General features: G+C 42.4%; 1 protein-coding gene across 1 annotated transcript in view; it reads left to right on the top strand.

The window, feature by feature from the left end:
* The first annotated feature begins 4,863 nt into the window (after positions 1-4,863).
* The window catches only part of rorb (RAR-related orphan receptor B), a 24,050-nt gene continuing 5,371 nt past the window's right edge, over positions 4,864-23,542 (top strand). Inside the window, exons 1-8 of the mRNA XM_069699727.1 lie at positions 4,864-5,187; positions 20,826-20,911; positions 21,036-21,177; positions 21,279-21,710; positions 22,229-22,350; positions 22,815-22,947; positions 23,063-23,170; positions 23,361-23,471. Of these exons, the coding sequence (XP_069555828.1) occupies positions 5,181-5,187; positions 20,826-20,911; positions 21,036-21,177; positions 21,279-21,710; positions 22,229-22,350; positions 22,815-22,947; positions 23,063-23,170; positions 23,361-23,471 (1,141 nt within the window). The 5' untranslated portion in view covers positions 4,864-5,180. The remainder of the gene's footprint in view (positions 5,188-20,825; positions 20,912-21,035; positions 21,178-21,278; positions 21,711-22,228; positions 22,351-22,814; positions 22,948-23,062; positions 23,171-23,360; positions 23,472-23,542) is intronic.

Below are 23,542 nucleotides of genomic sequence, written 5' to 3'. Positions count from 1 at the left end.
TACAGGAATACATGAGGATAAAGGTTTAGATTTGCATGAAGACTTGAAATTATACTGAACCGTTTTCAGTGTGTGTGTGTGTGGTGGGTAAGCGTTTCCCCTAATGCCTCTCAAGGTGACTTGGCCTTCCTCCTTCAGGGCTTTCCTTTCAATTCTTTTTGGGATTGAAATTATGATGAAGTAATTTTTCGACAGAAATTGCCTATGTCACTTGTGGTATCTCTCGGCAAATTTCTCAAGTGTATTTTCAATCTCTCCCTCTCTCTCTCTGTCCTCCTCTTCCATCTCTCATCTTTCTCTCTTTCCCTTTTCTCTGAGCTCTCACTTGACATGTCAATGTGTCAATGTCACATTACAAGGAGGCAATATATGTGAAACAATTTGGAGCATGGGTTAATAGAAAAGATGAACAACCTCTTTATTTCGCACCAGCAAAACAGCCTATCTTTGAGTGCTATATATGGTTATGCTCAGAGCAGCATATGTATGTGTGTGTGTGTGGAAAATGTACTGTAATAAAATAAAAGACAGAAAAATTTGCACAGACACATGGAATTACACTGTTTGTGTGTATGTGCACACTCACAAAATCACACATGTGCTCCTACACACTAACACACACACATATATATATATATATATATATATATATATATATATATATATATATATATATAGTTTAACAGTGAAAAATCACCTGCTTGTTTCAGGGGAAAATAAGAGGCAGTGTGGAACATGTCGTCAGATTGGAGAGGAAGACTCCTCAGAGACCTCTGGCCTAATTTCTTATTTTCAAGAGGAAACTTATCTAATTATATATAAGTTAACTTCCTAGTGGTCGATTCAAGGGCAGCACTGAGTGGTACGAATGAACAGCCTTAACAGAAGCAAGGCTGTCACGTCCTGCTCTCTTCCAGCTTGTTGTTTTCTCTTGTCTTTCAACAAACAATCATATCTCCCCACTCGTGTCGCATGTCGTTTTGTTGTCGCATGTGCGTGTGTCTGTGTGTTTTTGTGTGTGTGTTTAGTACAGACACATTTCCTGTCTGCTCCTCTAACCAAGCAAAGCCTTCGCATTGCAAGGAAGCACGTTCCAACGCCTTAATGACAGTGAATCACTGTGATGCGTTTGGTGTCAAAGAAATGGGAATGGTTGAAGAAGGCTTTGTATGTTATCATGACATCAAAGGGTCAAATGTTAAAAGAAACTGAAAATAGTGGCTTTCACAAGATTGGGAGTATACAGCCACACGAGCTGCCCTATGGGGCTAAACTTGTGCTAAATGCGAATATACTGGTGTTTAGCAGGTGTATGGTTCACCACATTCACTTTCTTACGTTAGAGTATGAGCATGCTAATATCTGCTAATTAGCATGAAACAGAACAGAGGGCAGTGCTATTCGCAGGTATTTGACAATCCAGTTATTGGGCAAATAATGGTGGCACAAGGGGTTTCTTGAAGACATTGCATATCTCATCCAAAAGGTGTTTTATCTCTCATTCGAAATTCTCAAGGAAGCAGGTGCGGTTACCTTCGGATAACATGTAGATGCATGGCCTATGTTTGCCCCAAAACTCCATTCTTTCTGTACCCTTCAGACAAGCAATGACACCTTTACCCTGAGGTTAAGCTGGAACTTTGTGGCAATCCATCCATTAGAACCACAAATGCCAACCTCGTGGTAGCATTAGAGGAAGGGAAAGAAACAAACTGAAATGAAGAGAAACATAAAAAGCATTAAAAAAAAAAAACTGGATGCAAGCCGAAATAAATGACAAACACGATGGTCCAAAATTCATGTGCAATCAGCCAAGCAGTTATATGGACCTGACAACGTTGAAGGCAGGAGGACTATCGGTCAGACAGGTAAACACACAGAGATTTAGCAAGCAACCAGGCAGCCAATAGAAGCAGACAGTGAAACATAAAAAGCAGAAGGACCTGAGATCCCATCTCGGAGCCGAGTGCTGCTGCTTTCTCCTTCTCCAAGTTCAGCCCTGAGGCATGGCCCAGTCTGCTCCCTTCCTCCCTCTCACCACCATATGGCCAGAGCAGCCTACACGCCAGTATATCTCACCAAACACAACCTCTACGCTCTTTCTCGCTCAACAGACGACGTACACTTTTGGTCATGTTTAAAGTAATTTATCTGCTATCTCTGTGGCTTTGGGAGAACAGTGAATGGTTGGCAATGAGGGGTAATCCTTCTTAATGGAGGATGGATTGAAGTCCACACCAATCACATGAAGACACATTTTATTACTTTGACAAAATGGGGAAGAAACCTTCATTGTATTCTCAAGAGCCAACTACCGCCTCTTTTATTTCCAACGCCCCTCCACTGTCTATGTTTCACTATCTCCTCTTTTCTTTATCTCATTCTTTTGCCTGCCTGTCTTCAAAAGTGTTTCACCCTGACCAGTCTGCGATTTTATCACGCTTCCTTTGGTCATTACATCACAATTATGGAGCTGTTGGTACAGGAGAAATAAGAGATGGGAAAAAAAAAAAAAGAGGAGTGGAAAAAAGCGACAGATGAAATGTAGGTCAGTGGAGATGTGCTTGGGGCAGTTTCTCTCTCTGTTTCTCTGTGTGTCTCTCTCTCTCTCCCTGGGCCACAGCTAAAGAGGCTAAAAGAGACCGGGGGTGAAAGTGCCTCTCACCCACACCTGCCTCTCCCTCTACCCCGCACAGACCGACAGAAGCTCCGGCAGTGTTATCTCTTAGAAAACCACTCTAATGACAGACGCTGGAGACCGGCTGTGACGCTAACCGTGAGTGACAGGAGTGGCTCTTTTCAGCACCGTAAGGATATACACTTGCTTGTTCACGTTCATGACATGATAATTTTTTGGTAGTATTTCACTGACTGCAGCACCAGAGGTCACCAGGAGTCAGTCCAGGGTCAAAGCAGACCCGGTGGAGTTGGTTTTTGGTTCAGTCAGTCAGGCTTTTCCCCCCCATGATCAAATTTTGGGTTTATAAATCTGCTGCTACACTGCTCACAAAAGAACACCATCAAAAACAGGCTGAAAACGCAGCTGTCCCTTTATAAACTCATCAAAAAAAGACCATACTGTTCGCTCTTTTAATGATGTTAAGACCTCTAATAAGTAATTAAAAGCATTAGCTAATATTTTATTAAACATATTACACCAGTTTTTTTTACCCCCACTGTATTATCTCTTTACCATCAGAAGATAAAACAGTTGGCACTAATTTTGTGTAAAGCTTTGAATTGTGGGAAAATGTACAGGACTACTCAAACAGTTTACAGCCATTATTTTATGTGAAACAATCACTGAAAGGCATTGGTTGTGACAACTTTACAAACTAATTAATCACCTCTTAAATGTGCCATAACTGTTATCACAAGTATGCCACAGATAAGATTGTAAAGTCTTTGAAAGTCATAAAATCTGAATGTCGCCTTAATTTTAAAGTGATTTCTTGATGGTTAGAAGTCATACAGTGACGATGCAGTGAAAGATTTCTAGAAGAAAGACACTGAATATTTCATGCATTGCACAACAAACTACACCAAAATATCAAATTACAACCTGATATTCTTAAAATAAGATAATAAAATGCATTACAAAACACAATTATCCGTTGTCCCGATTTTAAATTCTGATAGGAATAAGCTGAAGTTTGGATCAAACATTCTCTACATATGCTTTAATACCCTGCTGTTAACACTGTGTTAGTCGTCGTACAGTGCGGTGGTGGTCTGACCAGGACCGACTCTTTCATTTTCCAGGTCAGTATTTCAGTGTTTCTCAGAGGAAGGAGAGGACCCCACCCTGAAAACCATCCAGAGGACACCTGAGACAACTCGTATCACCTGAGCTGCTCTTCTTTCTGTGGCATAAGATCTATTAACCGCTCTTTATATATAACTTTTATGGGGGTAAATATGAGGTTTTTTTGTTATTATTGTTTCAACTTAGTCTCATGTAAGAATCGTGGTAATGTCTTTTACTGTAAAAACTGCAATTCAAATTGAACATCAGCAGTTGTTGTGGGAATAATGTGTTCTGTTTTGTGCAGTAATTCATGTAAACATGCAAGAAAGTATTAAAGCATCATAATGAATAAACATAAAATGAATTTAGTTTCATTTATAGGGACATAAATGTGTGTGGATGTTTTTAAAATCCGTTTTTTAACTTCACTGTCTTGACAATATGGATTGGACTTTAAATGCCATCTTGATCATATTTCCGTTTTATTGTTTGTCTGTATCAATCTAATGTTTGTCTGTATCAAACTGCTGCTTTTTCAAGAGCAGTTTTACATCATTTTTATCCGTTTTTATTGAACTATAAACAAGAAGCGTTTGCACTCCAACAAAAAGTGACGTTAACTCATAAATGTAAGCATACAATCATTTTTAAAGCTATGAACCATTAACTGTTTGACTTAAATTAACTTGGTCAAGCACTGGTCACGTTTTCATGAATCTTATTCAATATCCATTCTGAATGATCTCTTTCCACTAGACACAATATTCGATTTCAGTAGTTAAAATCAGATTAAAGCTTGACTTTTTTTTTGTGCTTGCATGGAAAAAAAAAATAGCCTAAATTGCACGAGGCTGACTAAATGTGGAAGATGACATTAAAAACTTCGCTGAGACTGTCTGTGTACGGTAGCAGAAGAGTGCGCTCAGGCTGTGTGCGTGTGCGCGCGCGCGCGCGTGTGTGTGTGTGTGTGTGTGTGTGTGTGTGCAGGCTCCGGGCTGCAGGCTGAGCAGGAGAGAGTGGGAGGAGCGGAAAGTGCTCCAGTCCAATCCGGGCCGCCGGGTAAAGCCTCTCCTATACGCTCTTCCCTCCCTCAGCCCGCAGAAAACAGTGAAACCCTCCCATAGAGGTGAGAGCGCAGATGTCATGAGAAAAGCGGCCACACGACCAGAGCGCACCGACCGACGCACCGACCGACCTCAGTCTGCCTCCCTGCGCCCCGGTCTGGGATGCTTTTAGTGCAGAGACGCTTCCACTCAGGGCAGCCAGTGGACGTCGAAGCAGACACTCGACACTCTTTTCGTTGTTGTTGTTATTTTTAACCGAGGATCTTTTCCCCCCCGCAACCCCCCCTTTTTAAGTGTTTATGTTTGTTTCTTCATGACTGCTGCTTTGGGAAGCGAGCCTCAGCACCAGCTCCAGCAACGCCAACACGATGCGAGGTAAGACCATCCCACTTCTCCAAATACCGCCGCACTTTCCCCACGCTCCATCCCGCTAAACACACACACACGCGCACACACACACACACACACACACACACACACACACACACACACACACACACACACACACACACACACACACGCACACAGCACGACAAGCTTCAGCACAGATTTGGCCTTGAAAGTTTGCTCTGGGAGTTTTTAGCTGCAAAGATGTTTCATGTATCTAAAAATCAGGGTGTGTGGTTGGATATCTCGGAAACCACCTCACTGTTTAAAAGTTTATCTGCATCCCTCTGCGTGTGTGTGTGTGTGTGTGTGTGTGTGTGTGTGTGTGTGTGTGTGTGTGTGTGTGTGTGTGTGTGTGGCCTGCAGTTTTGCAAATTCATGCCTAAGGCCACTTGAGGCTGTGATTGGAAATTAAAAGTGGCGCATGATATTTAGCTTTAATCGTTTGAGCTCCACTCCACACCAGCGGAAGTCGCGGATAGGCTGCCACCAGACCGGATCAGATTATTTAATAAGAAAAAAAAAAACTTTATTCAGTTATGCATTGGTGATCAACTTTATTGAATGATTTAGGGATAGGCTACTTTTCAAGCGCTCCACTAACCCATTTCCGTGACGCTCTGCACCGCGCCGAGGATTTTGAAATTCAATGTCAATAACGTTCTGTGCGCACATACTCACACACAGATTGGCTACACATTGACAGTCTGACACACACACACACACACACACACACACACACACACACACACACACACACACACACACACACACACACACACACACGCACGCACGCACGCAGGTTAACACCGCTCATCTCACTCTGACCAAGCCTTTCCTTGCACTTAAATTCTCTTAAAATGCATAATCAAAATGCATTTTTCGTTTCTCCATAATACGTATTTGCAGTGTATTTTAGGTACAGCACACATGAGTTAATATTTAACCTTATCAGCTTATAGTGCTTTCGGATTTTTTCTTTTTCTTTTTCTTTTTCCTCTTCTCGGCGTTGTGCAATTATCGCTGGCGCAAAGTTGCGACACTCGTTCGAGACGATCTCGAACTCTAATTAATCAGTCATCTGTTTAAGGTTGCTGAACCTCCCTGTGCTGCCATTTGCCATTTGAAACAAGCAAATTAGTTTGAAAGAAAGGAGGTCTAAATGGTGCCACATGAAGTCGGAGAAGCAACGGAGAGAAACTGTTGGGAGAATTTTGATCCACCTGTAGAAGATCTGAACTTCACACAAAACATAAAATATGTTTCTCAATAATCAATAATCAGGGAAAAATTATGTGCTCTTAAATAAAAATACAGCTTGTATGTACTTTAACCTAAACACACACTTTTTACTGACTTTTTACACTGGACTGTTGGTAGTCTAAATGGCTGGCAAACATTATTAGTGAACATATTCCTGTCATTAAGATGATTATTAATTATAATTATAAACAAGAATAATTTTAAAGTCTATCTATCTATCTATCTATCTATCTATCTATCTATCTATCTATCTATCTATCTATCTATCTATCTATCTATCCTGTTGTTTTTTTGTCTTTGAATGTCATATAAAGCTATCTGCTGCCTCAGCTTTAGGCCAACAAACCTTGGGCAAGAAAAAACATGAGAAGGCCAAACACCCCCTCCTCTCTTTCTCTCTCTTTTTCTAATCCCATGGCAAACTCCTCTGTCATGTACCTTGTATTTTATCCACATTTTAATGGGCCTTGCGACCACTCTCGTGCACGGGAGGCTTTGGGGGGTATACCGAAAGCTCCTGCTTTCACTTTATAGCCGTGGTTGGCAGAAGAGGCCCCTGAAGCGTCTCTCTCACCCCTCTTTCACCATGTCTCTCTCTCTTTCTCCCTCTCTCTCCCCATCTTCCTCTCTCCCTCTGCACGCCCCAAAGGGTTTTGTCAGATAGAATTAAATCAGTGTGGGCCGTGCGGCCCCCACTCCCAATCTGTGTGTGTGTGTGTGTGCGTGTATGTGCGTTGAGTCTCGGCTGCCCTTACACAGAAATGTGCTCACAACCACAAGGTTATAAAAAATAGAGGCCCCTCATGAGCCGTGGTAATTATCATTTAACAATAGCCACAACTCCTGAAGCCCTGACTGAAGATGATGTCACCCATCGCCCGGCCCGGAGAAGCCCGAGAAATAACAGACAGAATAATATCATCAGGGGCATTTTTGCATCTCTGAAAATGGGGCATTGTGTGTCTTTTCCAATATGGCTTAGTGTTGTGTAGGTTGTTACAAACAGCATAATTATATCTGTATTTTCAACAGCAACATGGTGATGCTGTGCTTTGAATGGTGTTCCTCTGAAACTCAGCAAAAAAAATGGTGTACAAAGAGATATTAGTGACAGGGGTAATATATTTTTGAGTATTCAAAAAAACACTTTAAATTGGCAATAAATGACAAAATAACAACCCGAACAAAAATGAGTCCATTGTTCTAGTCTATTTTTATTTGAATAATTATTTTAATAACTCTAATTAAATGTCAGATAAATCAGAGAAATAAGTTGTATCCAAAGCACATCAGAGCCAGTCATCATCATCATCATCATCCTCCTACCAAATGTTTCATTTAGTTAGAATCAATATGAGCTCAGTGCCTCCACTGAGATCTGTTAAAAACAGCCAAATGCACCTACACACTTGGAACCATATGGGTGTTTGCATACATTTACAGCATCACACAAACATGAATTGGCATGGTCCACACGTATTCTGCATGTCAATAGTTTCCTATTTACACAGTGATCCTTAAAATAGTCCCCATTAGCCCGTGTCTGCTTTGTATTATTGGTAAAAGCGTAAGAGCATTTGACACTACATAGATGCACCCGGGTCAGACAGGTCAAAGAGTTCAGCGTTGAACGGAGCAACAGGGGAGGAGGGGCTCTCAGCGCCATTTGATCTCCTCCTGTTAGCGATATGTGTCAATCACAATCTCCCACGCTCCTTCGCCATGGGAAAAGATAGGATGACAGGAACTGGGAGAGTGTGAGAGGACAATTAAGTGGTAAGGTGATGACAAGCAAAAGAAGAGGACAGGAACCACTGAAAATGTTCGGCAGGCATCTGCGACAACTCTCGTCTATCGGCTTCTCTGACATCATTTACATTACCTTGCAAGATGGCATGAGCTCACACACACACACAAAAGCTGAAAGCACTGAAAACACACACGGACACACAAACAGCTGCAATACCACGCATGAAGGCCTCATGCCAATAGAATTAGTCCCATCCTGCTTTGTTTTGGAGGCTTGTGTGAGCATTGATTTGTCCAGTTCAAAAGCATCCCGGGATCAATCTTTAGTCAAAGCCAGCGGAAGCAGTCGGTTTAGATAAATCCATAGCACATAAACTCGGTTGGCTTCAGTTTTACATTTAATGTTGAAATATCTGTACCTTTTAGAATTGCATCCATAATTACAGCTCCTGATTATTTATTAGTAATTTTGTTATGTTTGTTCCTATTTTTTTTTTAAACATTACAACAGCAACAGCGTTTAGCATTTCTAAGTTTGGTCAACAGCTACAACTCCTGTGAGCACCCACAAGGTGGAGGCTGGTGTAAAAACAGACGATAAATGAAAAATAGTGAACTTGAATAAATGTCCTATCTGCTCTGAACTACATTAAAGGGAGTTACGCACCATTTAATAGATGTTTATATAGTGTTTATTAATGCTAGATAGAGAGTTAAAGTAAAATGTTAAAGCTTGTCCTATAAAAGATGATAAAAATCATCTGAATCTGACTGAAGTGCATTTGCAACCAATTTCGCTAACGGCATCAACAACGGACAACTAAACCAAAATATAAACGGACACAATTCACACTCATTAGTGAGGCAACCCATTTAGAAACCAGTTGCCCCATTAGTCAGAAACACCATCTTATTTGCCACCAAATCAGTTTTCCATTGTCGCCATGAAATCACTTCTTGCACACAGTAGCGGGCACCTGGCCCGGATGAATCTCTGGTTTGCGGCGCTACCGGTGCATCTGTGGCCTGTTGTCAAGCTCTGTTGTTGTTGATTGTGTTGTTTATTATGTGTTTGTGCTGACTAATGGGCCGGTGTTATGTAAGAAGAGAGGAGAGATTACCCCAAGCCCATGCAGGCCACGCTGTTAATCCCTCAACACAGCCCTACTGACTGACTGAGTTAGCACCAGAGTGCTGTTGCAACACACCTACAAGCACACACAAGCACACACACACACACACTTTTACATTCAGGATTCATTTCCCACCTGTCTTAAGATACTCGCATGTTTTTAGGAGAGGGCTTGAACAATGGTCCGGCAGCAGCGTTAGGTGTCTGCCGGACCTTTTTTCAAGCCCTCTCCTAAAAACATCCCACCATGCTGTGTGTGTGGCCTGAATGGCCCTTCTGTGGTCCCACTGAGCCGCTATCATAGTCCGTGTTTGTTTAGCATGCGCTCAGCATGCACTCCATGTTGGTTTTATCCCTCCGCGGCTGTCTAGGGGAGTCTGGGCGAACAGTTTTTCCCTCCTCAGTCAATTTTCTCTCTTTTCTTAAATCTTTCTACACATAAAGCGTGGGCTATACGGCACGCTTCAGTTTGTGTCTCCACTTTATCTTAGCCGGGAGGGATTTCAGCCTGAACCACTCCTAAACTCTAAATCTGCCTTGAAGTCACAGAGTCCTCTGACAGCTCCTTCTGTTTTGTCAGTTTTACTCATCCATGAAGGCAGCGTGTCTCAGTGGACGCACAATGATATTCAATATTCACATTTTCCTCCGATTTACATTGAAGTAAAAGCTGGGGGAAGAGGGTGACTGCGCTTATTAAACACGGAAAGCGAGTAAAATATGAACAGAGAGACAAAGATATCATTGCAGGGATAGCTTTATAAAAATATACGCTTATATCAAAAGCAGGAATTATCATACTATCATAACCAATTTGGTTTTGTGGTGAGATATCGGGTGCACTGTTTGATAGTTCAAGGTCAGGTAGCATGTTCACCTGCGCTACTACTGAATTAATGCAGCAATTTGGCTAGTTAATCAGGTTCAGTCACTTATTGAAAGAAGTCGTGTCCCCTTTTTTGGACTTTTTTTTTGGTAGGATCATGATCCGCATTAAGAATCTATGAGGTGAAAAAAATAGAAAACAAACAGAAAGGAGAGAAGGGAGACTGTAAGTGAGTGAATGAGTGAGATAAGAAAAAAAAAAAAGAGGGCAAGTAAGAGAGCGAGAGAGAGAAAGACTTAAGAGTTATATAATAGTGCAATCGTGGATGTGTGTGCGCGTTCGCTTGAACAAGAGAGTGTATGCGAAACGGCGAGGGAGGGTGGTGAAAACCATTACTTTGTGTTTACTTGCATGCACACTGGCACCGGCACAAACACACACAGACACAACCTATCCTGTCCTCAGATGGCACTCGCACACTGGCTGCCCTCAGCAATGAATAACACCGGCACCTGTAATAGTCACATCCAAAGTCCACACTTGCAAACCACCTATTAGACTTTAGCTAACACTCAAAGCAGATTAGTACTGAAGGCAAGTATCAGTGTAACATTCCAGCCTCGACTTTATATATAATCATATAGATGCAGACACATAAAGAGGCATATTATCAATGCTCCTTTACAGGATAAAAAAAAAAAAAAACACGTCTCAGGCTTTAGGAAATTGTCACAAGTTTATAGCGAAGCTGTTGTTCTTATTTCGTCAAAACTTAACTTTCTGATGACGAATTGCTATTAATAGTTTATAAAAAAAAGTAACAAATCTGATTATTTGTAGATACTGTATTGTTTTTACAGTGACTACTTTTACATAAAAAAAAAAAAAAAAAGCAGAATTAGTCTCCCCACAGTTACAGTAAAGGTGTAAAGATGATAGATGAGGTGATCCTTTAGCTGCGAAAAGGCAGATACTCTGTGAAGGTGTTCAGTGCTGGCAGGTGAATAACACACACCAGCTACAATAAGCCTATAATATGACTTAGCCTACTGCGGCATCTTTTCTTAATGACAAAGATTAGCCTTTTTTAGTGCTTGTAATCTCATTGAAGGGACTCTTATTAGGTCTACCTTTCTTTCTCTCCACATCTCTCTCTCTCTCTCTCTCACTGTGTCCAAATCCTGAGAAATCTCACTTAACTCGGTGTGTGTGTGTGTGTGTGTGTGTGTGTGTGTGTGTGTGTGTGTGTGTGTGTGTGTGTGTGTGTGTGTGTGTCCTATGTAGTGGCTGTTGACGCGAGGTCTCCTGCCATTCACAAAGAGAATGCAATTATGAAATCAAGACGTCTGCTGCTGCTGCTGCTTTTTCCCTCTCTTGACTGCGATTTAATGTTCATAACGCATTCTGTTCAATCATCCCACCAGAGAGAGAGAGAGAGAGAGAGAGCAGGTGAAGAGCAGAGCAGGCTGGGTCGAGCCGAGCCGAGCTGTGTGATAGTCTTTGTGATCAATTTGCCTCTGTGAGAGATGCCCCTGGGGCCACTTTGGGGAGAACCTTGTTAGGCTGAGTTAAATTGTTGCCCGAGGCGAGCTATTAGCGGCCATCCCTGGGAGAGGACACACATACAATCACACATGTGCATGCTCACACACTCACTCAGACAGACACACTGAACACACACACACACACACACACACACACACACACACACACACACGGGCATTTGAACCTTTTTAAAACATGAACTCAAACGGGAACTCGTTCACGTGTTCAGTCTCAATCAGTCGGCCCGTTTCCCTCCTGAGAAACTCAGAAGCATTGGGGCAAAAGTCTTTACTCCAGCAGGCATAACATTGAGCCGTTCTGTTTTTTTTTTTTTAAAGGTGTTATGTAAACAAACAAAAGTTGTAATTATAACTGCAACATTTAATTTGAAATGATCAGAGAATTGGAAAAAGTACTACATAACCTAAAATGCACGCTTTGGGAGACTGCAAGCAGAAAGGTATGAGCAGATTTTTGGCTAAAAAGTCTGCGACATGCAAAATAACCATCCTAATCCTTTAAAGCAAACTAAGAGAAGCACAAATTGAAAATTTTAAGGTATTCATAATGCAGACTACACACTTTCAGAGACCAGTTAATTTCATTATTTGAGGCAGTAATGAGTAAACATATTTTTTATGTTTTTTCATATACTGTTGGGTAGTTTAATGTGTTGCAGTGAATCCTATTTGTTCATAAAATGCTTTGCATGCAAAATTATTAATCTAAAAAGACTTTATAGGTGTCGGATAAATGCACTGGAGTGAAAGGTCAAGTATTTCCTTCTAAAATAGAGAGGAATATAAGAATAAAGTACCTGGTTAAGTTAAAGCACTTGTGCACCACTGCTCCGCACTAAACTTACATTGCATGTAGGCATAAGTCTAGACATGTCTATACAGTATATTAAAGCCTTTCCAGTTCATGTACATGGTCATGCATTAACAATTTTAACAATGTCCAATCAGAGTTGGAAGAAAATGTTAATTGAATTTGAAAGAAATCATCCACACAGACTCAGTTTCCATCTTTCTCTCAGCGATTTGATTCTATTAGCTATCCACACTAAGTGCTGCTCTCTTCATTAATGCTTTAAAGTCCATTCAGCCTCACTTATGTTGATGTTCCTGTTTCCTGATTTTATCTGCCTGACCACCGACTATCACGATAAAGGATGCGAGGGCGAATTTTCCTCTACCTTATGTAAGAACTGAAAGCAATTTTCTGTCTGTCTCTCCTCAGATGTCCCTCTCTTTCTTTTTGTCGCTCCACACACTGGGATAGCCACCTTTCCTCTCCCTTCCCCCTCAAAGACACACACACACACACACACACACACACACACACACACACACACACACTCATCTACAATTAAACTCAAGAGAAACACCATAGTAGGAGGAGCGAGTGAGGTTATGGGAGGATGGCCAACGCCAACAAAATATAATTTTTTATCTCGGGAATGAAACGACGGGATCTCAGTCGATGTGTAAACGTATTCTCCTCTGCACTGATTCCCTTCACCCAAATAAAGCACGAACGCTGCTCAGTGTTTTAACAGCTCAGTGTGCACACATTGCATCTGCTAACGTGAGGGCAAAAGCATGACAGGAAATGAAAATAAATATATAAAGAGAGCGGGCTTAATACACTCTGTGTGTGTGTGTGTGTGTGTGTGTGTGTGTGTGTGTGTGTGTGTGTGTGTGTGTGTGTGTGTGTGTGTGTGTGTGTGTGTGTGTGTGTGTGTGTGTGTGTGTGTTTTCATGTTTGCTACAGCAAGAGCGCCTCAGTGTGTGTGTGCATTCTCATGGCTGATTTCAGGATGGTAATGACCAGATGCAGGCCTCTCACACTCAGACTTGCTCCTTCCACTCAAATGCGTTCTCTCAGTCCTTAAGGAAAGGTCAAAGGCCGTCAGGGTCCTACAGGTCACCCAGAGGGTTCGAGTGTGAGTGCCTCTGTGTGTGTGTGTGTGTGTGTGTGTGTGTGTGTGTGTGTGTGTGTGTGTGTGTGTGTGTGTGTGTGTGTGTACAGTGACCACGAAAAGCAGATCTGAAAATGCAGATTGTGTGTGTGTGTGTGTGCAGGCAGGGGCTTGGTTTACCCTGTGGATTTTTTCCCACGCCTCCCTTCTTCTCTTATCTATCTGAGGACACATGCTGCACTGGGCGGGAGACTCTCTCTCTGTGTGTGTGTGTGTGTGTGTGTGTGTGTGTGTGTGTGTGTGTGTGTGTGTGTGTGTGTGTGTGTGTGTGTGTGTGTGTGTGTGTGTGTGTGTGTGTGTGTGTGTGTTGGAGGTAGGATGTGGGGGGTAGGGGATGCAAGCATAAAATCATACTGTAAAGTCTGCTTTAACAAAAAAAAGTGGTTTGCAGTAATGTATGCATTCAAGCATGTCTGACTGTCTGTCTGAATGTGTCTCTGGGTGCATGTTAGGGTGCATGTTAGTGTGTGTGTGTGTGTGTGTGTGTGTGTGCCTGCGCATGTGAATCGATGCGCTGGATGACAGCCAGTGGCCCCCTTCTGTTCCCTCGCCATGGCGTCCAATCACGGCGCGGCACAATATTCTATGAGCGAACCGCAGCTGATCCCAGACCTGCTATCTGAGCAATTACCCAGAGTGCTTTGGGGCCGCATGGCAAGTTGGACAAGCTCATGCCCTCTGACATACAGCATGGGGGGAGGGCAAGAGCGACTGTTTTTCTGACTGTTTGTACGTGTATGTGTGTGTGATGGCAAAGTGTGCGAGGGGGGGTTGATGAGGATAGACTGATGGGAAAAGCGGAGGTGCGGGGTAGCGGATGTAGGCTCAGCAGCAACAGTGTGACTGTCCATATTACAAAGTGGACAAAGACATGATTGGCGAGGAGAAGGGGATGGAGGTGGGGGAGGGTAGGTGGGCCCACTGCATGGCATTATGATTATTACTATAACACACTGCCCAGCAGATTGTACAAACAAAGAGAACCGGGCTGTGTCACCTTAGAGTACATCACTGAAGATGTTCAGGCCAGGTTCGAGTCAGGAGTGATAATCACTGGCTGCTGCTGTCTGTTCAGGGCTGAAACTAAAGATTATTTTCATTATCAATTAACCTACATTTTATTTTCTCAGTTAATCAAGTAAATGTTTGATCTACAATATGTAAGAAAATAGTGAAAAACCAAATTGATCCAAATCTCAAAGAAAACAATCTAAAGAATGGCTGGAAGTTTGACTTAAATGGTTTCCAATTATTTTCCTACTGATTAATAGATTAATTGAATAAACGTCGCAGTTCGGCTGATTTTTACGAGCGGTTTCTGAAGACATTGAATAAAAGCAACCGATCAAGCGGCAATGATGGGATCATAAGAATTCAACCTTGTTGAAATAAAAAAGAAAAAGCACAAATGGACCTTAAATATATTTGTCACCAGCCACAACTGCCTGTACTGAGTACTGAAAATGTTTAAGCACTTAACAAATGGCCTTTATTGTAGAAAAGGCTGTAAAGACAGAGAAATGACATGCAACACAGATCTTTAGCCGGAGTTTGTAATTACATAGTCAGTGCCTTAAACCCGAAGACCACAGGGCTCACAAACAATGTCAGTACTGTACGCTGATGTCTGAATCACAAAGAGAAGTAAAGAGAACATATCGAAGACAGATGAAAGTGAGTAAAATGCATTCTATTTTATATATATTAAAAAGGAGAGCAGATAGTACGCCACTCCTCAGTATATTCTTTTTCAGATGTTTCTGACAGTAAAAACAGACAGGAAAGAGAGAAAAGTATGACAGCCCATAGCTGAAGTCCGTTTGAAAACCACGTGCAGTGGCAGGGTTTCATTGATTTTAATGGGACAGTATGATGTGGAAACATGACAGGAGACACAGGGGAAATAACCCAAGCAGCACCGCTATAAGCTATTCCCAGCTGTGTGCATAAATCCACTCAGTGATCACTCCACCAAAAGTTTTCTCTGTGTTTTTCATCATCGGCAGAGAGAGAGAGAGAGAGAGAAAAAAAAGCTTGTTCCTCTCTAAGCTCTATGAGACAAGGAAGACAGTGTCGCTGAGAGATGGAAATAGATCAGGAAATACAGAAACTGAAATGATTTCCCAGTCACACAGCCACTTACAACGAGGAGGAACACTCAGAGACGAATGAAAAAGTCAAACAGACTGAAGTGGAGTGGATGACGAACAGTGATAGCATAATTCACAGTGTATAGACATCTAAAACCAGCGCCAGAGTTGTTCAGCTCTAACAAGGAGTGGTGGGGGGTAAAGTGCTGATCTCCTTCATTTTCCCAGAAGAAATCTAGTTAACTGGGAAGAAGCTATGCATATTTTTTTTTTTAATGAAGTGGAGATACCACCCACATTCATCCCCAACAAATCAACCCCTGGGACTACAGTAGGAGTCGTGTTTGCATTTCTGAAGTGGCTTACACTGGCAAAAGTTACGATAGAAAGTGATTTCAACTGTTCCATAAACTGTGATAGTACGACACCAACCTCTAGTGTATTATTGCTACTGCATAATACTGTGTGCTGCTTTGGATACCACTCTGTTGTCGACCCACCCCGCAGGCTGAATGAATGAAACATGCATGTCCAGTCTGGCCGTTTGGAAACACGCACACGCACACACTAAACATGTAGAGCAACACCTAGTGGGCTTAATTTGCTGTTACATTGTCAGTATAGACAGAGACAGCCTGTTAAATAGCCATTTAATTTTGTGTGTATGCATGTATGCATAGCCCCCAGCAACCCTGTGTGTGAGATACTTATGTGCTTTAGACCGAAATATTGCTAAGATATCGGTGCAAGGCTGCTGCTTTTTTTTTCTGCAGTGCAATGTAGATAATTAGGACTCTATTTAGAGAAAGGGCCAGCCCAGGAAATACACAGGAGATCCTCACTTCATTAAAAATCAATTATCACAACACATGTGCCAGCGCAATACAGCCCTCATGGCCACAACCAGCTACACACACACACACACACACACACATGCATGTGTGCAACTCTCACATTACAGCAACTATCTTTGCCTTGTTCTTTGTGAAATTCATCTCGAGTTAGTTCACTCTATCTTTTCTTTCTCTCTCAAGAGATTGTGCAGGCCTGATCTCCTCTTAGCAGAGGAATCGCCAGCGTTGCAGTCCCGCTCTTACATAATAACCTCAGGATAACACTCACGCTCTCGCCTGGCTGAGGACGCTGTCAGTCACTCTACTCCGACTGGGTCAAGTCAGGTTGGAAATAAGTCCCATCCACCTCAGTGAAACACATGTAGCTAGAAGCGAAACAGTCCCCGGGAACAGGAATGAGTGGCTTTTTCCATAACAGTTTTTGTTTGCAAAATGGATGTCAGTGAAGTGAGTTTTAGCAGAATAGGAGTAATAAACTCCTTTCTCTGAAGTTCTTCTCTACTTTAGTAATTCACTTGTACTGCAGCTTTAAAGCTGCGAGTTTAGTTGTGTAATGTGAAAGCATAAAATCAAACACCCAAAATGTTTTATCGTACATCCCAACTTTGTAGACAAAAAGAACACAGATTTCTCTAAACACCCGACAGATAAACACATCTTAATTCTGCTACATGTATAATCCACCACTGTGCCTAAAGTATAGCAAGGCAGCCGGCATGTATTGTTGCCTGGATGTGGAAGTGGGAGTCCTTTGGTAAACAATTCACAAAGCCTCCGCTGCTGAGAGAGGGCGACAGGACGAGCAGTGATGATACACTGAGCTGGCTCCGCACACCGATGACGTCACTTCCTTTAAGCGTGTGACAGCTTAGCACATCATTGCTGTGACAGCCAGACGAGTGCAGCGAGTGGGTGGTCACCCTGGCAACAGCAATGCTGTCATGACCATCTCCCTATATCCTACCTGACAGTCCCCACTGGCAATGAACACAACACAACACACACCCACACACATACACACACACACATATTCACAAACACTTTGTCAAACACACACATGTACACATACTTTATCTTTTCCTGCGTCTTCCTTATAAGTGAAACGCTCACTCAAAAACCGTCCCTGAAACACACGAAAACAATGCACATGCCCACACGCCCATGCTCTTTTGGGCATAATTACGTGATACAAAGAGGAGTACAATTTCCCATGGGGTAAATAGAAATACAGTCGAGATATAATGTAATCGCTGCAGAGAAACAGTAAACACACACGCCTTTGAGGTGGAAAAATGTAAAGAGCTTATTCTAAAAATCTACAAAAATAATAACTATGCATATCCACATCACACACAGCAGCAGCAGGTGTGGGCTGAACACATTCAGATTGTCTAAACCCATGAAGATTAACTTGTTTTCTGATTAACATTTCAATCAAAGAGTTTGACTAAAAGTACGGGACAAACAGTAGCGGCCACAAAGAGGATCGTGAGCGCGAAGAATGAAGACGACAAGAAGCACGGCTGAGACACTGTTGTCCTGTCTTCTGTTTATTGCTCATATGTGGTCTGTTGATAACGGCCCCCGGGTGCAACTGACCTGTTTTACACACTATAAATAGCGTGTTACAGGCCGCGTTCATTGACAGCTCTGTGTATGTGGTCTGTGTGTCGTCCCAGTCCAGTGCTCTGCTCTGACCCAGTTTGGAGGCCGTTGGCCGAGAATCGGTGAAAATGGGTCACACGTTGGGCAGCACCAGAACTTAGAGCGTGAGCTACCTTAAGCACAAAGTCAAACAGCTTGTCGTTTCATCTCTCGGTCAGTCACTCTCAGACAACCTACTGTGGTGAACACAATGATCTATTGGGTTGCAGTTACTGGACTGTACGTAGACTACAACCAAGAGGACTAAAGGCAATTTCATATCTTGATGACAACTATGAATATATGAACAGCAATGCATCGTGAAACTGCCATGAAGGAGAGCACATAGTCCAGGATCAGGGCACGCTGGACGCCAGGTTTTATAAATGCTATGCCTCTTGTTAGCCACCAGGGGGCAGAGAGTCAAGAGAACAAATGAATAAGAGGAAAAAGAAATGACCATGAAAGTGTCTATAACAAGCTCATTTGTAGAGTTTTAAGGTTTTTGTTTACTATCTCTCATTTATCATTTTCTTGAACTGTGTCTCTGCAAACGAGATTTAGGTTTATGTGAAGAGAATACAGTACAAATGATTCAAATGAATCAGCTGGCACTGGCAGAGCATCACTGAAGATCAGTGTATTAAGGCAGGAACTTAAACATCCCCTCCAGGCATGTTTGAAAATATATAAAAAATACTTTGCTTTGAATAACAATTTGTGTCTCATATGGTTTTTCTATATTAAAAAAATTGTTCAATTACCTGGTTAAAAGTTCTTAAAATAACATAGACTCCTTCTCCCCTATTGAAAAATATAGAAACTATGAATATGTGAATATTTTACTTTTCATTTTAGTTCAACTGCAGATATTAGATGTCTGTTACATCATTGAAAGGCCATTCGCAGTGTATGTGCAACACAGTTTCCACACCAGCTCCTTAAACTCAGACTTTGGTAGAGCACAGTAAAACTTCCCTCCAGTATCTCTGAACATACATAATTCTGTACAGTGCAGCTCTAACAACTAAGAGAAATGACATTGACCAATGACATTTCTGATAACGAAACACTTGATCACGACGTGGTCAGACTCCCTGGGTTGCAGGTAAAAGTTTATACATAGCAGTGATTGTCTGTACCTGCAGAACTGCCTCCATTGATCCTCACAAGAGATTATCCAATTATATATATAGTGCAAACTCATTCCGCCAGACGTTCTGCGCACACGTACATGCACACACACGAACTGTACATTAAATACCCACAAACAATTCGGTCAAACCAAAGCATGCACACATGCTCAAATGAACAAAAAACAAGATAAAACTCACTTCAACTGCACCTCAGTGTGCACACATACATATTACAGCCATGCACAGACATGCATATGGAAACACGAGGTTTTTTAAATGTGCGTAAGGGGGATCAATAGGTGCACAATTCATGCAAACACAGACATGTGGATTTGCTTTGTGATTTCGTCCGTTTCTTAACTTCTCTGAACATTCATAAAACTTGCACAATTTGCTTCCGATGGGAATATGCAAGGAGCTTATATGTGAACGGCTATTTCAGCTGTGGTTAAGCCAGTGCTCAGCAGAGGAGGGAACCAGCTCGTCGGGAAATAATTTCGGATTAGATAGGCGGTCTAATCTCTTTATAGAGACTGTGCCATCTCAGCAGCATACCTGCCCTACCTCTACATCCATGTCATATCTCTTAACAGGAACTGCGGCTTTCTCTTTCTTTACATCATGGAAAGCATGTTCGATAACACCCCTGAAAGGTGCTTCTGTGTGCTGAAATAGTTTCTGTTTTTGTTATTTTGTGCCTTTGGTTGTGACTGTACATGGAGCTGCCAATACACAGTGAGTAACATAGTTCAATTAGTAAATTCATAGATTAGGAAAAGTTAAATACAGACAGCATTTAAGGTGGAGAACTCAATGTGTGTGTGTGTGTGTCTCTGTGTGTGTCTGTGTGTGTGTGCACGAGAACAAGACACAGTTGAAGAGCAAGTGTGGTCCTTCAGTTTTTCTCATTATGGCCAACCTTTGAAACCTGCAGGGGTCTATTCTTCAAATGTAACACACAGAGTCCACATACACACAGTCCTGTCACTTAGGTGTGTGTGTGTGTGTGTGTGTGTGTGTGTGTGTGTGTGTGTGTGTGTGTGTGTGTGTGTGTGTGTGTGTGTGTGTGTGTGTGTGTGTGTGTGTGTGTGGTGTACATGTAAGCAGTCCTCGATGTCCCAGTCATTAGAAAAAGCTATTACAAGGACATAAATGAATGTCCAAATGTCACTGTGCCCTTGTGAAGTTGAAGTCACAGAAGTACAATAGGCAGACTTATTGTAAGCTCCATCAGGTCCGACAGCCAACCAGGTTTTGTGCCGCTTTTTAACCTCAAATTAGACCACCAGCTGAGGTCTAACATCTGTGAGGTGACTAAACGAGGTAATCAGCAAAAGTCTATGCGGAGTCCAAAATGTGATTTGTAAAGCACTTCTTTTTTTGTCCTCTCACTTTTCTCACAGCCCAAATCGAAGTTATACCGTGCAAAATCTGCGGAGATAAATCATCAGGTATCCACTACGGAGTCATTACGTGTGAGGGATGTAAGGTGAGGCGTGATATCTTGTTTCATCAAAGCCTACTTTATTATGCTCATGCTGATAAATTCAGCATAGTTAGTCTGAGCTCTACGGGTGTCTGAAGCATGTTTTTCTTTGTTGACATGTAACCAGGGATTCTTCAGACGGAGTCAGCAGAACAATGCCTCCTACTCCTGCCCCCGCCAGAGGAACTGCCTCATCGACAGAACAAACCGCAACCGCTGCCAACACTGCCGCCTGCAGAAATGTCTCGCCCTAGGAATGTCCAGAGATGGTGAGGTCCAGTATTTCTCAATTCATATCTATGATGCGTTAACGTGCACACAAAAGTAGCAGAATTTTAATATTTTAAAATTGTACTTTGTCCCGATACAGCGGTAAAGTTTGGCCGCATGTCCAAGAAGCAACGTGATAGCCTGTATGCAGAGGTCCAGAAGCACCAGGCACGACTGCAGGAGCAGCGGCAACAGCAGACGGGCGAAGCAGAAGCTCTGGCGCGTGTTTACTCGTCCAGTTTAACCAACGGACTGTCCACCCTTAACCATGAAATCGGGGGCACCTATGCCAATGGTCACGTCATTGAGCTACCCAAAGGCGGCCACGGGAATGGAGGCGGAGTCCCGGGGGGCTACTACGGGATGGACTCCACCCAGCCGTCTCCAGACCAGTCAGGTTTGGACATGTCGGGCATGAAGCACATTAAGCAGGAGCCGGTGTACGACCTGACGCCAGTACCCAACCTGTTCAGCTACGGAGGCTACCAGGACAGTCAGCTGGGGCCCAGTAACGTCAGCATGGGAGAGCTGGGTAAACACTGCACGAGATTTTCCTCTATTTGTCAGACAGATACAGTAGATTGATTCATCGTTTAAAATCGACGTTGGATTATCCAAAAAGAAAAACTAGCGATTACCCACAAAGTAGTCATGAGAGAGAACCTGAGTCAGAGTCCTAATCTGAGAGCAGAACAGGAGATCAGACAGGCTTATACAGGTAGCTGAGGAGGTGTCATATTATTGTATGTACAGCTCAGTCTCATTGCACAAGTTGAGATTTAGTTAACTTGTACTATTAGCATAAAATAAGCACTCCTTCCAGGTAATGGCACAATAAGTAGCAATTGGAGAGCGATGTGTCTTTCTCAAAATGTTCAGCATACAGGGTTTATAGCACCTAATGTGCAAAACACATGTATAGATATGTTGTGTAAATTCCAGGACTGAATGCCCTGACCATATACTGCTTTATCAAATGTACAATGTATAAATCAAATACATGAATAAACATGGGGTATTGAGAAATAAATGAATAATCCTGTCTTCCAGACCGTATTGCTCAGAATATCATCAAGTCCCACTTGGAGACATGTCAGTACACAACAGAGGAACTGCAGCAGCTCGCCTGGCAGACACATTCCTATGAAGAGGTCAAGATGTACCAGAGCAAGGTGAGGTGTTCTGTTATGACACCACCCTCATGTACAGAAGGTGTCATTTACATTTACAGTGTTCCATGTACCTCTATATCTTTTTTTCAAATCCTACAAAATGTATCATAGTTACTTGTAGTAGTAGTTACTTTAAATTTCAGCTACTGCTACCACACTAGAGGTGAAATGTACTTCATTGATACTTACGCGTCTGCATTCGATGCATCAATGGCCATTAATGTGCGCTGCTTCGAAACGACTTTTCATCAGGCCTCGAAGAAGGACTTCAATTTTGAGTAGTGGAGATTCAAATTCAATTGAGCTCGTGTTTTTCCCTTTAAAAATGGAAATTAAACACATTCATAGTCACACAGTAGTGTCAGTCATAGCAATAATAAAATGCAGTTTCATTTCCTGACATTAATATACTGTAACTACATGAGTACAGAACACATATCACTAAACTGGATGTTTGGTTTTAGCCCCGAGACGTACTGTGGCAGCAGTGTGCCATCCAGATCACCCATGCAATCCAGTACGTGGTGGAGTTCGCCAAGCGCATCTCAGGGTTCATGGAACTGTGCCAGAACGACCAGATCCTCCTCCTCAAGTCAGGTGAGTCGACGGGGCAGCCAACGCCAGTCCAGTCTTTTGGCTTCTTTTTCTCGTGGCCTTTTAGTGAGTATATCAGCTTCAAAATCTAAACAGTCTCTCTCTTTGGTTCTTCCAGGATGCTTGGAAGTAGTCTTGGTGCGGATGTGCAGGGCATTCAACCCCCTCAACAACACTGTGCTCTTTGAAGGGAAGTACGGAGGCATGCAGATGTTCAAAGCTCTAGGTAAGACATTACTACCAGTGCATTTTGTCTTGGTATGAATAAGGAAAAAGGCCAGTTGAAAATGAAAGTAGCAGAGGAAAAAAGCAAAACCTGAAATAGAAAAAACCTTCTCTTCCCTATTAGGTACATGACCAGAATAAATGTAATGAAATTCTCTCTTTGTCTGCCCTTGTCTGTGCTTCCCTCCAAGGTTGTGATGACTTAGTGAGCGCCGTGTTTGACTTTGCCAAGAGTTTGTGTTCACTGCAGCTAACAGAGGAGGAGATCGCTCTGTTCTCAGCAGCCGTACTAATTTCCACAGGTCAGTGTATATCTCCTATTATCATCATTATGACACAGGAAGTAATGTTCGTGGACTTTAAGTGCTTAGAT

This window comes from Brachyistius frenatus, unplaced genomic scaffold (genome assembly GCF_029030835.1).
Source record: "Brachyistius frenatus isolate BFR_SWC_R1_liver_20210118 unplaced genomic scaffold, ASM2903083v1 Contig_31, whole genome shotgun sequence".
NCBI lineage: Eukaryota > Metazoa > Chordata > Actinopteri > Embiotocidae > Brachyistius > Brachyistius frenatus.
This window is presented reverse-complemented; position numbering and strand designations above follow the sequence as displayed.